This window comes from Canis lupus, chromosome 5 (assembly GCF_011100685.1).
Source record: "Canis lupus familiaris isolate Mischka breed German Shepherd chromosome 5, alternate assembly UU_Cfam_GSD_1.0, whole genome shotgun sequence".
Taxonomy (NCBI): Eukaryota; Metazoa; Chordata; class Mammalia; order Carnivora; family Canidae; genus Canis; species Canis lupus.
This window is the reverse complement of record NC_049226.1, coordinates 50,228,839-50,243,725: the sequence shown is the minus strand read 5'-3', so window position 1 is coordinate 50,243,725 and position 14,887 is coordinate 50,228,839. Positions and strand designations below refer to the sequence as shown.

Genomic DNA, 14,887 nt, shown 5'->3' with positions numbered 1-14,887 from the left:
TTTCGAAGTGTGAAGTGCATGAAGAGGCCTCCCGTCATTTTAAGATGAATTTTGTTCTAATCCGGGCATTTAAAAAACAACAACAACAGAAAAACTCAGGCTGTTTTTCAATTCTATCTGCATCTTCTTTTGGCTAAGTGCTGGGAATATTAAAACGGATTTTAACTGCTTGCCAGATTTTTTTTTTTTTTTAAATCAAAGAGCCCATTACATTTTAAAATGTGATGTCTGGGGAAAAGGTCACCCTCAGTTTCTGGAAGCTGGACTTAAGATGTTAAAATAGGTCTTATAACCATCTTTTATTTTGACAGCAGTTGGTGGATTGGTCACAGACTTTGGAAGGACACCTGTATACATGCTACAAGTCCAGTGTCTTGGGGCAGACAGCAGGTCCATCACTGCGTGTTGAGAGATTTCTGCTTCTGTATCAGCGGGGACAGGAACCAACCTACGCACTCCCAAGAGTTCTGCCTCCCTTCTCTGTTGGAGCAGAGTCTCAAAGTCAGACTAGCCTGACATCAAGGTGTTGGGTGGAAATCAAAAACCCGGAAGGGAGGCCCTCACCCAGCATGAGAGAATAGAAGGCGAAGGATGGGTGAAGCCCTTCCTCCAGCCCCATATAGCCAGGTGCATACCATATGTTCTGTTTTGCCTGGAGACATCTCAGGAACTTCAGCCGGCACTGCGGTGCCAGAGGTTTTCTTTACATGCTTCCCTGGGCGGGAAAGAAAAAATGGAAGGGTTTAATTTGGTCTCTTTATTTTAGCACATACTCGTATACACTCAGGCAACGAGAATGTTGAGGCTCTGTTAACATGGTTGGCCCTGTGTTCGGTGATAGGGACACACTGGTAGAGAAAAACAGTCCTGGTACTGCCTTGATGGAGCTCACAAAGGGGAAGTAGATGCTAAATCACTCCTCAAATTGATTATTTGGTTACAAACTACCATAAGCACAGCCAAGGGAAATGTGAAAATCTTTACACTTATTTTGAGATGGGGGTGGGAGTGCTGGACGATCAGAGAAGGCTTCCTGGAGGAAGTGACACTTAAACTGGGGGCCTGAGTGATGAATAGGAGTTTCCAGGTAGAAGTGATACTGGTGGTGCCTCCTGCACCAGACTGTTCCAGATAAGCAGAGACAACAGCCTATAGAACCGCCTTGAATCCGGAGGGCTTTCACAGTGTGGAGTGTGGCAAGGAGCCTCTTTCCATAGCTTTGCCTCTTTACAGAGAAGTGGGAACATTTGCCTCTCTCTCCATCCAGGTGTGTGCCTGAAGGATCAGGTAAAAGCTTTGTCTTCCTCCTTCCTTGGTTCTTTCCGTGTTCACAGGTTATCCTGAACCCAGGGGAGTCTACTGTCTGGGTGCTACTTGCTCAGGCTGCTGCCTTCATGCATAGAAGACATTTCCTTAGGATCCAGGAAAAAGACACGCAGACTTTCTGCTCAGGTCCTCTTAGGCTTATTATGGGTATCATTCATTCATCATTAGCACCTCTGGTGCCTTACTCATTTATTTTACAAATCCATGCAATGGCCATCCAGTACAGATTTCTGGAAGCTTCAGCTCCCATATTTAGCGCGTAATTCAAGTCTGCCAAAACAAATGCACACTGTTTCTGAGTTGTGACTCACTACTTTCAGCAATGATGGTTCAATCAATACGTTTTTTTAAAAGGGTGGAGAGTGGCAGTGTAACCTAATGGTGGAGAGTGGAGGCTCTGCAGCCAGATGCCCTGGGTTTGAGTCCTAGCTCCTTTCTCTATGAGCTGCATCACCTTGGGCAGGTTACTGGTCTTCTCTGTGTCTCACTCAGTGTCCACTTCTGTAAAAGGTGGCTAATGCCGCCCATAGATAATCGTGAGGATTAAAGGGGCTAGAAAATAAAGCAAATACCTAGAACATAGCAAATGCTCAATAACTGTTAACTAAGAGTGCCATCTATGTAAGGAGGTTCATGTAAGTCAACTTATATATCGGATTAAAAAGCCTTTTGTTGCACTTTGAATATTACACCTATGAATTGTTATGAATCCTCTCCCTCAGTTTCTTGGTGAAGACAATGTGACTTAAAAATATCTGAAGCCGGGATCCCTGGGTGGCGCAGCGGTTTGGCGCCTGCCTTTGGCCCAGGGCGCAATCCTGGAGACCCGGGATCGAATCCCACGTCGGGCTCCCGGTGCATGGAGCCTGCTTCTCCCTCTGCCTGTGTCTCTGCCTCTCTCTCTCTCTCTCTCTCTATGTGACTATCATAAATAAATAAAAAATTAAAAAAAAATATCTGAAGCCCCAGCACCCAGCATTAGAATAAGTACTCAGTACATACTTTATAGATTAAGTGAATGACCATGTGAATGGGTGATTTGGGGTTTAGAAATTAAAGCCGCTGCATATATAGTTCTATTTATCCCAATTCCTTTTCAGGCCCTACAGGAGAAATTTTTCTTCACATTTCTTTATCATCTGATCCTTAACCCAGATGCTGTATAGAGCAAAACTTAATAGATGCTTAATTAGAATCATGATAGCCAGTTGAGGCAGCCCCTTCAGGGCAGATCTGTTTTAATTGCTGAAAATTTGTCACGGGAACCCATCATCACCCCTGGCACCTGTTTATTTCACCCAGTATGTGAAAGAAAAGCTTTCTGGTTACTGTAGGTGAAAAAAGATTCCAGTTACTCTGAATTATCAAGTTTGAGATTTAAAAGGATTCTAGAAACAGTATTTAGCATATAAAATAATCTTTGGTTTATTCAGACCTGAATGCTAATCCTGATTCTTCCCTTTACCAGCTGCAAGCTTTTAGATCCTAATTTCATCAGTTGTGAAAAGGGAATGATACCAGCAGTTTGCAGGAAGATTGTGGAGATTAAAAAAAAGTTACTCACAGAAAATACTTAATACAGGGAAGATGCTCAGTGCAAGGGATGATCAGCTGTTATTGTGTTAACCTTATTATATGATCTTCAACAAAGATTATTATAGGATCTTCAACATTAATTATTATGTGCCAGGTATTTTTCTGAGCACTGCTCATGTACATTGTCCCTTTTAGCATAAGATCTAGAACCTAGTCTTTGCCCCAGGCCAGTTTCTCTCTGGTGTCTGCACCTCTCAAAGTTCCATTAGGAGAAAATACATACTAGTCTCCCCGGTCTCTCTTAAGCTCCCCTTTCTCCTAATACCTATCAGCATATAAAAAGGTAATGGTTTGCACGTGTAAAAATGGTTTGAGAAACCCGAGGCTGGGTGGATTTTTTTTCTTTCTAACACAGCAGGAAAGATAAATAATAACCATCTGTCTAGTCTGCCAGTTGATGATTTGTACGGGAGGAAATAAGCCAAGCTGGCTTCTAGAGGTTTCCAGGTGTTGGAAGGGCCAGGTTTTACAGGACTTCCAGTGAATTCTGATAGTCACGCAGCCAGTGCTCCCATCCCCCCCGCACTAATGACTTGAAATCAGTGGTCTTCAGGGCTGCCAGCTAACATGCTCCCACCTGGGGAGCTTTAAAAATTACCAGTGCTTGGGCGGCACACCAGACCAATTAAATTAGAATCTCCGGGGGTGAGAACCCAGCTCGGGACAGGCTAAGGAATTCCCTAGGTAATTCTAAAGTGAAGCCACAGGAGAAAACAACAGATTTAAATAAAGACTTCTGGCTTCATTGGACCTAGTGAATGAAACTTTTACGAGAAGGAAACACAAATAAATATACTTTAAATATCTACATATGCCAGACATCTCTCACAGGTTTTCTTATTTACTCTGAAGAATAACCCTGTGAGGTAGAAATTATCTCCATTTTACAAATGAGGGGACGGAGGCAATACCAGGTTCAGTTTCTTGCTTAAGACAACCGAGGTAGGGTTAGGGCTGGGATTCTAATCCATTCACTCGTTCAACAAACATCCATTAAATGCTAACTGTGATACCATGACGAACAAGACAGAATCATCCCAGGGAGTGCACATTCCAGTGGTGAGGGCAAACAGATCTGTAAAATGACATCAAGTAGCCATAAGTGCTAGAAACGCAGCTAAGGCCAATTATTGGGGGGGGGGGGCGGTTGGAAGTCTTGGCAGTTGCTATTTTAGGAAAGGGATTCACCAAAAGCCTCTCCAAGTGACATTAAATCAAAGACCTGAGAAACAAGGGAGAAAGACACGCAAATGTCTGCAGAAGGAGCATCTCAGGAAAAAGTTATCATAAACGCAAAGGTCATAAGGGAGGGAGGAGTGTTTGGGGCATTCAGGAAATAGCTGAGAGAAAAGACCAGCTGAAGCCAGATGAAAAGGGAAGAAAAGTGGGTTAAGTATTCACAGAACTGAAGAGCCTCATGGGCCATTCATGTGAGTGGAATTGTGTTTTGTTTTGTTTGCTTCCATCATTCATTTCTTCTATGGTGATTGTTCTCTTCATTAGCTCCCTCTAACGATAGCAACTATATTTTGCTTTGTGGGGACCACTCCTCCTCCATCCTAGTGCTGTGGTTTGGGAAGAATGATCCTCCAGTTCCAATTCCAAGCTTGGTCTCTGATTTTTTTTTTTTTAATTCATTTATGATAGTCACACAGAGAGAGAGAGAGAGAGGCAGAGACACAGGCAGAGGGAGAAGCAGGCTCCAGTCACCGGGAGTCCAACGTGGGACTCGATCCCGGGTCTCCAGGATCCCGCCCTGGGCCAAAGGCAGGTGCTAAACCGCTGTGCCACCCAGGGATCCCTTGGTCTCTGATTAGTTGAAGATAGTCATGGTATCCTAATCACAGTCTTGGTTCAAAGGTAGACATAAAACTCAATCTAATCTAAGTCTCTGAGACTAGAGGAGACATCTGCTACAGTTTCTCAACTTGTAAAATTCTCTCCTTCTGGGAAGAACTGGCCAAAAGAGAGAGAGCTGTGAAGATATGATGACCTTGGCTGCCATAGCTATTTTGTTATTGAAGAAGTGTCTGGAGTAGTTGAGGTACCACCAAGTAGAGCCTGAAGATCATGCCAGCACGATATACAGTAGAGCAGAGAGCCAGAAAGAAACCAGGTCCTGGATTTTGATATTTTAATGACTACAGCAAATCAGCCTATAGTTCTTGCTGCTGCCAGAGTTTTCACTTACATAAGCCTATAAAGAGTCTAAACCAACTGCGTTGGCTTTTCTGTTCCTCCAATACAAATAGTTCTAAGTAGGAATTACTATGGATTTTTTTTTTCTTAATAAAAGAGAGGTTGAACTCTTAGTCATTTTTCTGTGTTATCTTGAGTGATAGATCTTCAAGAGTGTTTGCGGGGATCAATGAGCCTCCGAGGCTACCATCATTCTCTCCAATCTCCCCCCATTAACAGCCTTGCTATAGCCCTGCTCTGTGCTTCCTGCTTTTTCCTCCTATTCCTCACTCACAGGCTCCATAGTGAAGAGATTCAAAGTTGGAGCCTTACTTCATTTTTGCGAAATACTATTTTAGACCTCAGACCATAGCATGTTTGGAGGGGTGTAAGCTCTTTTGTATTTGGCTTCAGGGGGATTCACAGGACTTCCTGGATCTGTGGCTTGAGGTCTTCTATCACTTTTGGAAATTTCTCGGTCATAATTGCTTCAGATATTGCTTCAGCTCTATTCTCTTCCTCCTATCTTTCTATGACTTCATTATATGTATACTGGATATTCTTGCCACTTCCTATATGTCTCATACACTTTTTTGGTATGTTCTATCCTCATTGCTCCTTCATGCTTCAGTCTGGATGTTTCCTGCTGAACTATATTCCAGTTCCAATTCTCTCTTCAACTATACTCAACCTCTTTCCTATTCAACTCACTTGGTGAGTTTTTAAAATTTAGTTTTTATATTTTTCAGTTCTAGATACTCTATATATATTCAAATTACTTGCCGAAATTCTCCATCTTATCCATTTTCTTAAATGTATTAGTTACAGTTATTTCAAAATCCATGTCCTGTTTTGTATCATTCCTGATTATTTGTAATAGAATGCTGGACATTTTATATGAATAATTCTAGAGATTTTTATATGATAACTTCTTCCAGAGGGTTTTTTTCTCCTTTCTTTCTGGTATTCAAATTCCAAACAATAGCTTTCAAAGAGATACTGTTTTGTATTTTAACTACTCTTCTAGTTGATCTTGCCAAGAGGTCTGATTGCTGTAAACTAGTCCATCTAGGGCTTAGCCTAAATCACAGATATTATTTATGTGATTATCATGTACATTAAAAAACAAGTTCACAGGATTCTTGTGAGTCCAAGTGAAATAAAATTTGTGATATATAAAAATGAGTCACTTTGATAGGCTACTATAGAATCTTTGAGTGAAAACAAGCCCCAAGAATGAGAAAATTCACAATTCTTCACACCCAAAAATGAGTAGCTGCCTTAGTATCTTATAATATACCTTCTTTCCTTTCATAACACTCACCTGTGGAGCTAAAAAACAGGCAAATAAAATGCCTCCCTTAGTGCCAAAGAGCACTTAATTATCATAGCTCCAGCAATACAGAAATGGGAAGAGATTAAGGCATTAACTTTCTCAGTAAGCAGTAGGTCATCACAACAACAATCAACAATGGTATCGCTAAAGTCCTGTTGCTCTGTAGGGTGCCAAATAGCCTTAAAAAATTTGTCTGTCAGACTTCTAATCACCTTATCAGAGCAATAGGGAAGATATTTTTTATTTCATATTTTCAGTTCATTTTAGAGATGAAAAAAATGAGTCCAATAGAAGAAAAATAAATGTTCCAATATAAGGTGGCTATTTGGTTGCAAAAGTGAGACTTTGACCCTTCTTTTTATACACTTTTCCATGTAAACCATTATGGATTGCATTCTGTCCCCCTCAAATTCATATTTCAGACTTTAACCCCTAGTACCTCAGAATGTGACTGTATTTGGAGACAGTCCATTTAAAGAGGTGATTCAGTTCAGTTGAGCTCATTAAAATGAAGATACCAATCTGACTGGTGTTTTTATAAAACCAAAAATTTGGACACACAAAGAGACACCAGAGATGTACAATGCATTGAGAAAAGACCATGTGAGGACACAGTGAGAAAGAAGCCATCTGCAAGCCAAGGAGAGAAGCCTCAGAAGAAACCAAATGTGCTTACACTAGGACTTTGAACTTGCAGTCTCCAGAACTGTGAGAAAATAAACATCTGTTGTTTATGCCTTTCTAACAAACTAATGCATTGAATGACTTGGCTTATATTAGAGAGAGAAGGAGAAAGTATTTGATTCATACATTTGTTCTTACCACCTTTTGATATACTTGTCTTTTCAACAAAACTGAGTTCTCTGAAGTTACAGATGACAGCATGAAAGATGAACCCTCAGTCGATGTGACTCTTGATCTTCTAGCACATCTCTTCTATCTCTTTTCTGTAACGTTGGGCTGGGGATCTACTACTATATTTCCCAGATACCCTGGCTCACTGGCTTCAGGCTAGATTCCAACAATGGGAGACAGTTGGAGGGGGATTAGACTGTGAGGAGAGTAAAAGTACTCTCTTCTTATTTTTGGAGTTTGTTAGTATTTGTTCAGCATCATGGGAGAGCTATTGCTGTTGCTACAGCCTTTGGTAAACTTTGAGCTGTCAAGAGAAGCATCCTGGACCTCACTCTTAGGTCTGAATGAGACTCCTTAAGTGTTTTTCAACATTTTTAGCATTGGTCATATGTGAAAATCCAAAATTTAGACACAGGACATCCCATTCAGTAGGCCCATCATTGACCACATGGTGCTTTGTTAGAAATCCAAGCACCAGCCCCATTTGTAAAGGTCGGAGTTTCAAACTATGTGGTGTTCCAAGGATCAGCTGCATGGCACCTCCTTCAAAATTCTTTCTCTAGCTGCTTGCCATATTCTTGGAGGTCCTAGAATCAGCTATGCAGTAGCACTGGCCAAGATTCTGCTAATAGTACACTTTTCCCAATGTTTCTTTAACCCCAAGAATGAGAGCTGCTTTCTACAAACTACTAATCTCTGGGTTGCCTCAACTCTCATGGGTTGAATTGCGCCTTCTGACACAGCTACCACTGGTACCTGTTAATGTGACCTTATTTGGAAACAGGATCTTTTCATATGTAATCAAGTTACCATGATATCATTCTGGATTAGGGAGAGTCCTAAATCCAATGAATAGTGGTGTCTTTATATGAAAAAGAAGATACAGAGAAGACACAGAAGAAACAGAGAGGGAAGAAGACCATGTGAAGACAGGGGCGGACAGTTGATTTAAGCAACCACAAGCCAAGGAATGCCTGGGAGCCATCAGAAGCTGGAAAAGATAAAGAAGAGCTCTTTCTTAAAGCCTTCAAAGGGAGCATGGCTCTTCTGACACCTGGGTTTCAGACTTCTAGTCTCCAGAACTGTGAGAGAATAGATTTCTGTTATTTTAAGCCACATAGTCTGTGGTACTTTGTAATGGCAGCCCTAAGGAAATGAATCCACACACCATCCTCTTTTTTGCTCTTTCAAACTAATGTTTGTGCAACCAGTCCTCCAATCCTCTGTTATAAATTCCCTGTTTGAAATATCCAGCAGGGTTTCTGTTCTTCTGCTGGAATGCAAGCTGAGATACCATCCCTCCCCTCAAACTTTTGGTACCTTGTATTTTGATCCAAAAGGTAATCAGCAAATAGTTGATGGATGTAGTAAATAGAGAAATTGCAACAGCAGATTAATATCAATGCATATTTTTTCACCTGTCATATTTAAAACTTGCTAATTGCTAAATATTTTGCCCAAATTTATCTTTACAATTTCACTTAATATGTTTTGGAAATTTTCCTGTATCAAGGCCAGCCATGTTACTTTACAGCTGCATAATTTTATCAATTGGATATACCATAATTTAATTAAATTACCCCTAAAGGATTTCTCATTGTTTCTATTCCTTTTTTTTCTTTTTAAGATTTTATTTATTTATTCATGAGAGACACACACAGAGAGAGAGGTAGAGACACAGGCAGAGGGAGAAGGAGGCTCCATGCAGGGAACCCAATGCAGGACTTGATTCCGGAACTTCAGGATCACACTCTGAGACGAAGGCAGGCACACAACCACTGAGCCACCCAGGAATCCCTCATTGTTTTTATTCTTATTTTTAATTTTTAAAACATTTTAATTTCCATTTTATAATCATTTACCAAAAAATGCTTCACTAAACTGTATTTTATTTCTAATTTTTTTAATTTTAAAAATTTAAAAATTAATTAGTATCTATATGTATGTATGTATGTATGTATGTATGTATGTATTTTGTGAGACGCCAGTAGGATAAGTACCTAGCTGTGGGATTCCTAGATTTAAGGAACTATGCAACTGAAATTCTAGTAATGTGCACTTCTTCTATAAGCGCTGCATTCATCTGAAAGGGCTCTCACTGGAGAATGCTTCATGATATAACACAACTTGGAGAATCATGCCTTTTATGATTTAACTGGCCTAAAACAATAGCCAGTAAGGCAATTCTGATTCTTCTTATTTTTCTGCACTGCTGAGCCATTTACATTTCTGAGAGCAATGAGATGAAACCCAACAAGCAGGGACACCTGGGTGGTTCAGTGGTTAAGCATCTGCCTTCAGCCCAGGGCATAATCCTGGAGACCTGGGATCGGGTCCCACATTGGGCAGGGAGCCTGCTTCTCCCTCTGCCTGTGTCTCTGCTTCTCTTTCAATTTGTGTCTCTCATGAATAAATAAATAAATAAAATCTTGAAAGAGAAAGAAAGAAAGAAAGAAAGAAAGAAAGAAAGAAAGAAAGAAAGAAAGAAAGAAAAGAAAGAAGAAAGAGAAAGAAAGAAAAGAAAGAAGAAAGAGAAAGAAAGAAAGAAAGAAAGAAAGAAAGAAAGAAAGAAAGAAAGAAAGAAAGAAAGAAAGAAAGAAAGAAAGAAGAAAGGAGAAAGAAAGAAACCCAACAAGCAAACCACTGGAGCAAAGCAACAGAATCAACAGTAGCTCTGAGAAATGGGAGGCCTCTCAAGGAACAAAATCGCCAAACTTACCTGCAGGCAAATCATGTGACAAATCAGAGAAAGCTTTGCTCAACAACTCAACGAAGTTCTGCCATCTGTGCAAGAAAAGGAAACAAGTACTGGTTATCAACGTAGAAAGCCCTGGAAGAATGTGCAGTAGAGGTCAGTTTATATTGATATATTGATAGTGATATTGAAGGCGATTTTTTTTTAAGACTTTATTTATTCATGAGAGAGAGAAAGAGAGAGAGACACACACACAGGCAGAGGGAGAAGCAGGTTCCATGCAGGGAGCCCAATGCATGACTGGATCCCGGATCCCAGGGTCACGACCTGAGCCAAGGGCAGGCGCCCAACCGCTGAGCCACCCGGGCATCCCTGAAGGAGCTTTTTGATACCTGTATCATTCAGGGTATTAACTCAGGAAACAGAAATTACTATAGGTGTCTTTACTAGAAAGAGCTTTAATATAGGAAATTAGGTGCCTAAAAAATTATTGCAGGGGTTAGTAGAATGGAGGTTGGCATCTGACACTCGTTCAGGATCAGGCTTCACCAGTTCTGGAGACCAGTGAACTGCAGGAAATTCTGACTGATGTCTCAGTTGCCCTTGACTATGAGGTTGGTGACCAGGCCATACAAATTGCATTTTGGCCACTGCAAGAACTGATGCCTGCCAGGGTCTGGAGTGGCTACTACTTCAGGAAAATAAATACTTAAAATATCCCTGTCCCCACCTCTACCCCTTCTGCCTTTCAAATCTCACGCAATTGCATCTCACTGATGGAGCTTAAATCAATTCCAGAACCTTGGTGTCAAGGGAGTTAGAAATGTTCTTTTGTAGCCTTCCCAAGAATGGGAAGTATTGCAATACAGGAAAAAACAGGAGAGGATAGAAATGGGTTCTGAGTGCCAACAGACAATATTTAGCGAAATCCCCAAGCAGCAACCACATTAAGCAATTATGTGCATGGGACAATCAGGGAATCATTGAAGGCTTACAAGTAGTTTAGGAACATTTTGGCAGTGAAAATCACCTGTATTTGCTTGCCTAGCATCTATCCTCCATTTATATACAAATATGTTCTTCTCTGGGATGATGGACTACAATCAATGTCCCATAACCTACCCTGGCCAATGTTTTGACTCACCTTGCCTAAATAATCTCTATTACATTTATTACATAACTCATCCATCCTTCTTTTCCTCCTTCTCTCCCATTCCCTGTGTCTCTCATTAGTTTTTGGTTCAGGTTTTCTTTTTTCCCCCAGTTTGGTGTCTTACTTCATATCTTTTCAAAATATTTCTTTCTGCTTATGTTAACAAAAGGCAGTTTCGGTTGCTAGCAACTGGACTGCAACTGATAAGAATTTTTATCTCCTTCTTGCCCATCAGAAGTCAAGCAAATATGAAGGCCAAATTGTGAGCTACAGAAGCCCTGAATTTTCTGAAAGAGTCTAATGTCATGTGACCTTACTCTCTTTAAATAAAAATGATTCATTGTTTTGCTTATACTGCATAAAACTTTTCCTATACATGACATCACAAGTCAGAAAAGATCTTTGGTTGGTATGGAAATATGGCCTCTGGAGCTTCATGTCAGTTTGGGTACAAGAAAAGATAAAATGTGGGTATGCAGAATCACATGCCAGGTGAGCTGATGACAATGTCACCTGCTGAAGGGCTACACAAAAGAAAGTTGGAAAAACAGCAATGTCGAGAAATACCAATAATCATGCAAAGGTTCGATATTAGCACAGATCTGAAAGTGAACTAGAGTGGAAGCATCTCCTGTCATCTATGCTTGCTGCAATCTGTCCTCTTAGGAGGACCAGCCTTAACTCCTGCCATCTTCTGACCCTGAGAAAAACAGCCCCAACAACACGACAACAAAAATCTAGATCCTTTGATGTTTCCATATTACATAACACTTATTTTTCAGAGCTGTTAGAAGTTATCAGATATGAGGTAAGGCATCTGGACAAGCGGTAGCAGAAGCCCTTCTTCCCCTTCTTGCATGGTGCCAATAGGAGGAGGGGGAGACTGTGGGAAAATCTTGTTAAGTATTGAGCCTGGACACTGCCTGTTTTAAATGGTGTATAGAACTTATGCAGCCAATGAAATCCTTGAGATCCTTCTAATTAATTTTTCTTTCTTCCATATTCTTTACATTACCCTAGGACCTGCAAAGAGCCATTGACAATTTAAATGTGAGAATGAGTTCCAGTTACCGTAACAGGTACTGTAATTCTATTCACAGTAGCAAGTGCCAAATTCCCAATGTAGAGTTAGAGAGTTCAGGAGGACAAGCTCTGTGGGCCTGATTTAAGATTCAGGCAGATCTGAGTTCAAATTCTAACTTGCACAGATTATTAAGTTAAAATGGCCTTTAGTAAGTGTTCTGAGTACTTCATGTGTATCATTATCTCATTTCATTTAGATAATCATCCTATGAACTGCACAAATGAGTTGCCTAAGGACACACTGATCAATGGGGTTGCCTGAATTTAAACTCTAGCTGTTTGACTCCAAATCCTGTACATTTAACTATTGTACTATATGGCCTTACATGTGAATGTAATATTATTTGGTTTCAGCTACATTTTTTCTCATGAACACAGCTCCAGTGTCTTCTGATATTTATTATTGCAGAAGTTTGAGGTCAGTCTGATTTAGGTTCACTTAAAATTAAATTTTTCCTTCCTTTGCTTTGGTTTAGTTTTATTTTGGTTTTGGCATGCATCCTTAAGTAATTCTCTTTGTCTCTGTAAACATAAAACTTTCATCAGGATAGACATGGATACGTTTTTTTCTTAAATTAGCTTAGTCATACTGAATCCTCTCGATCTGTACACCGAGGGTTTTTTCTTTTTTTCCATCTCTGCAAAGTTTTTTCAGTTGTGGCTTTTGTTGTTTGTTCTTATTCCATTTTTCTAGTTTCTTCTTCCACAATGTCAAGGCCTCTTAGGTTCAATTTCTATTCTTACCCTTCTATATCTATGATCTGTCTCATTTTTTTCTGTTTTTTCTTTTCTAGATTTTGTGGAAACCTCTCAAGTTTGACATTATGTATTAGATTTTCTCTAGTATTACTTTTACTTTTTATTGATTCCTGGTTCCCTCTTTTATTTTTTTAAACAATATTTTATTGGGAGGTACCTGGGTGGCTCAATTGGTTAAGCGTTCAACTCTTGGTTTCAGCTCAGGTCACAATCTCTGGGTTGTGGGATCAAGCCCCATGTTGGGCTCTGCGCTTAGCATGGAGTTCCGGTTAAGATTCTCTCTCCCTCTTCCTATGCCCATCACCAACACTCATTCACTGAGTGAATATTAATTAATTAATATTTGACTGGAACACAGCCACAGCCATCTATTATGTGTTGTTTGTGGCTGCTCTCGGGCTACAGTGACATAGTTGAGTAGTGGAAACAGACTGTAGACCTACAAAGCCTAAAACATTTACTATCAGGCCCTTTATAGAAAAAGTTTGTTGACCTAAAAATGTAATACAAATATCTCAATATCATCAAATATCTAGCAATATTCAGATTTCTTTGCCTCGTAATTTTTTTTATTGAGATATAATTGGTATGTAACATTATACTAGTTTCAGGTGTACAACATAATGATTCAATATATGTATATGTAGAGACATGATCCCAATTAGTCTAGTTAATGTACATCAACACACATAGTTACAATCCTGATTACCTTTTAATGTGACTTGTAGAAGCTTCAGTTTCCTTGAAATTGTCCATGTTTTACCAAGTTCTTCCTAATTTCTTCTTTTCACTTTAGTGCTTTCTAAATCTCATTTTAATAGCTTTTAATCTCATTATGCTTATTACTTTCCAGTTGATTTCAATAGAGGACATGGTTCCATACAGCCTAGAGAGAACACCAGTGGTTTTCTAAATGTTATCTAGTTTTTAGAATAGATCATTTTCAAAAGTTTGGAGTCTGCAGGATTGTCATTGCCTCTCCATGGTCAGCAGTATTTTTTAAAATTAGGCCTCATATTTGGGGGTTTCTCTATCCACTGCCAAATGAAGAACTGCTCACATTCTGCATAATCCAAGAGATGGTTTGCATAGATTTTCCTTGGTCCTGTTCATTGCTTACTTAGCTCTGCAGTCAAGAAGTGAGCGATGACCCTCACCGATGCCTGGTGGCCCTTAGCTGGGACCACCACAGAGATGGGTTGCATGTCAGACATGAAATTAGTGTGTATGTCATAACTGATACATTCAAGTGTATACAACTACTCAGGAGCTCCCTCTCTCTGCTCCAACCCACGTGACCTTATTGCCAGGAATTACGCCACAGCATATGCAGACATTGCAGCCAGGTTTGCCCCTTCCCTCCTTCCTCACCCCAACTTCTGTTCTGTCATTCTTTGAAGTTGTGTTTTTGGCATAGGTACAGAAAAGCAGCGTGTGGGTAAGGGTATGTGTGTGTATCCTTGGGTGAGGATGGACACAGGCTAACAGTACTCAGATAGCTACAGAGAGTAGCACCTGTGTCATTTTTATGGCATGTTAAGATGTGGGGCCTCCAGGGGCACCTGGGTGGCTCAGTGATTGAGTATCTGCCTTCAGCTCAGGTCATGATCCTGGGGTCCTGGGATTGAGTCCTGCATCGGGCTCCCTTTGGGGAGCCTGCTTCTCCCTCTGCCTACGTCTCTGCCTCTTCCTGTGTGTCTCTCGTGAATAAATAAAATCTTAAAAAAAAAAAAAAAAAAAGACTTGTGGCCTCCAAATCAAGGAGAAGTTTGGTGAAGGGACAGGAGCTCTTTTGTCTGCTGTACTTCTCACAGGTAGACAGGGCAAAGCATGGGCATCAACTCACTGATTTTCCTAGATTCCATTTACTTACAGTTAGTGGAGATTCTTTCTCAATTTTGACACT

At 40.3% G+C, this 14,887-nt stretch overlaps 1 protein-coding gene across 11 annotated transcripts in view; it reads right to left on the bottom strand.

Moving 5' to 3' along the window:
* The window catches only part of C5H1orf87 (chromosome 5 C1orf87 homolog), a 78,505-nt gene that overhangs the window by 9,286 nt on the left and 54,332 nt on the right, over positions 1 to 14,887 (bottom strand). For 9 of the 11 annotated variants that reach the window (XM_038537357.1, XM_038537356.1, XM_038537366.1 and 6 more), the window contains exons 9-10: positions 10,011 to 10,075; positions 636 to 715 (exon numbers count right to left, since the gene is read on the bottom strand). In XM_038537357.1, the coding sequence (XP_038393285.1) occupies positions 636 to 715; positions 10,011 to 10,075 (145 nt within the window). Of the gene's footprint in view, positions 1 to 234; positions 481 to 635; positions 716 to 10,010; positions 10,076 to 14,887 lie in introns of those variants that run through there. The other 2 variants (XM_038537363.1, XM_038537365.1) reach the window with 2 other exon arrangements.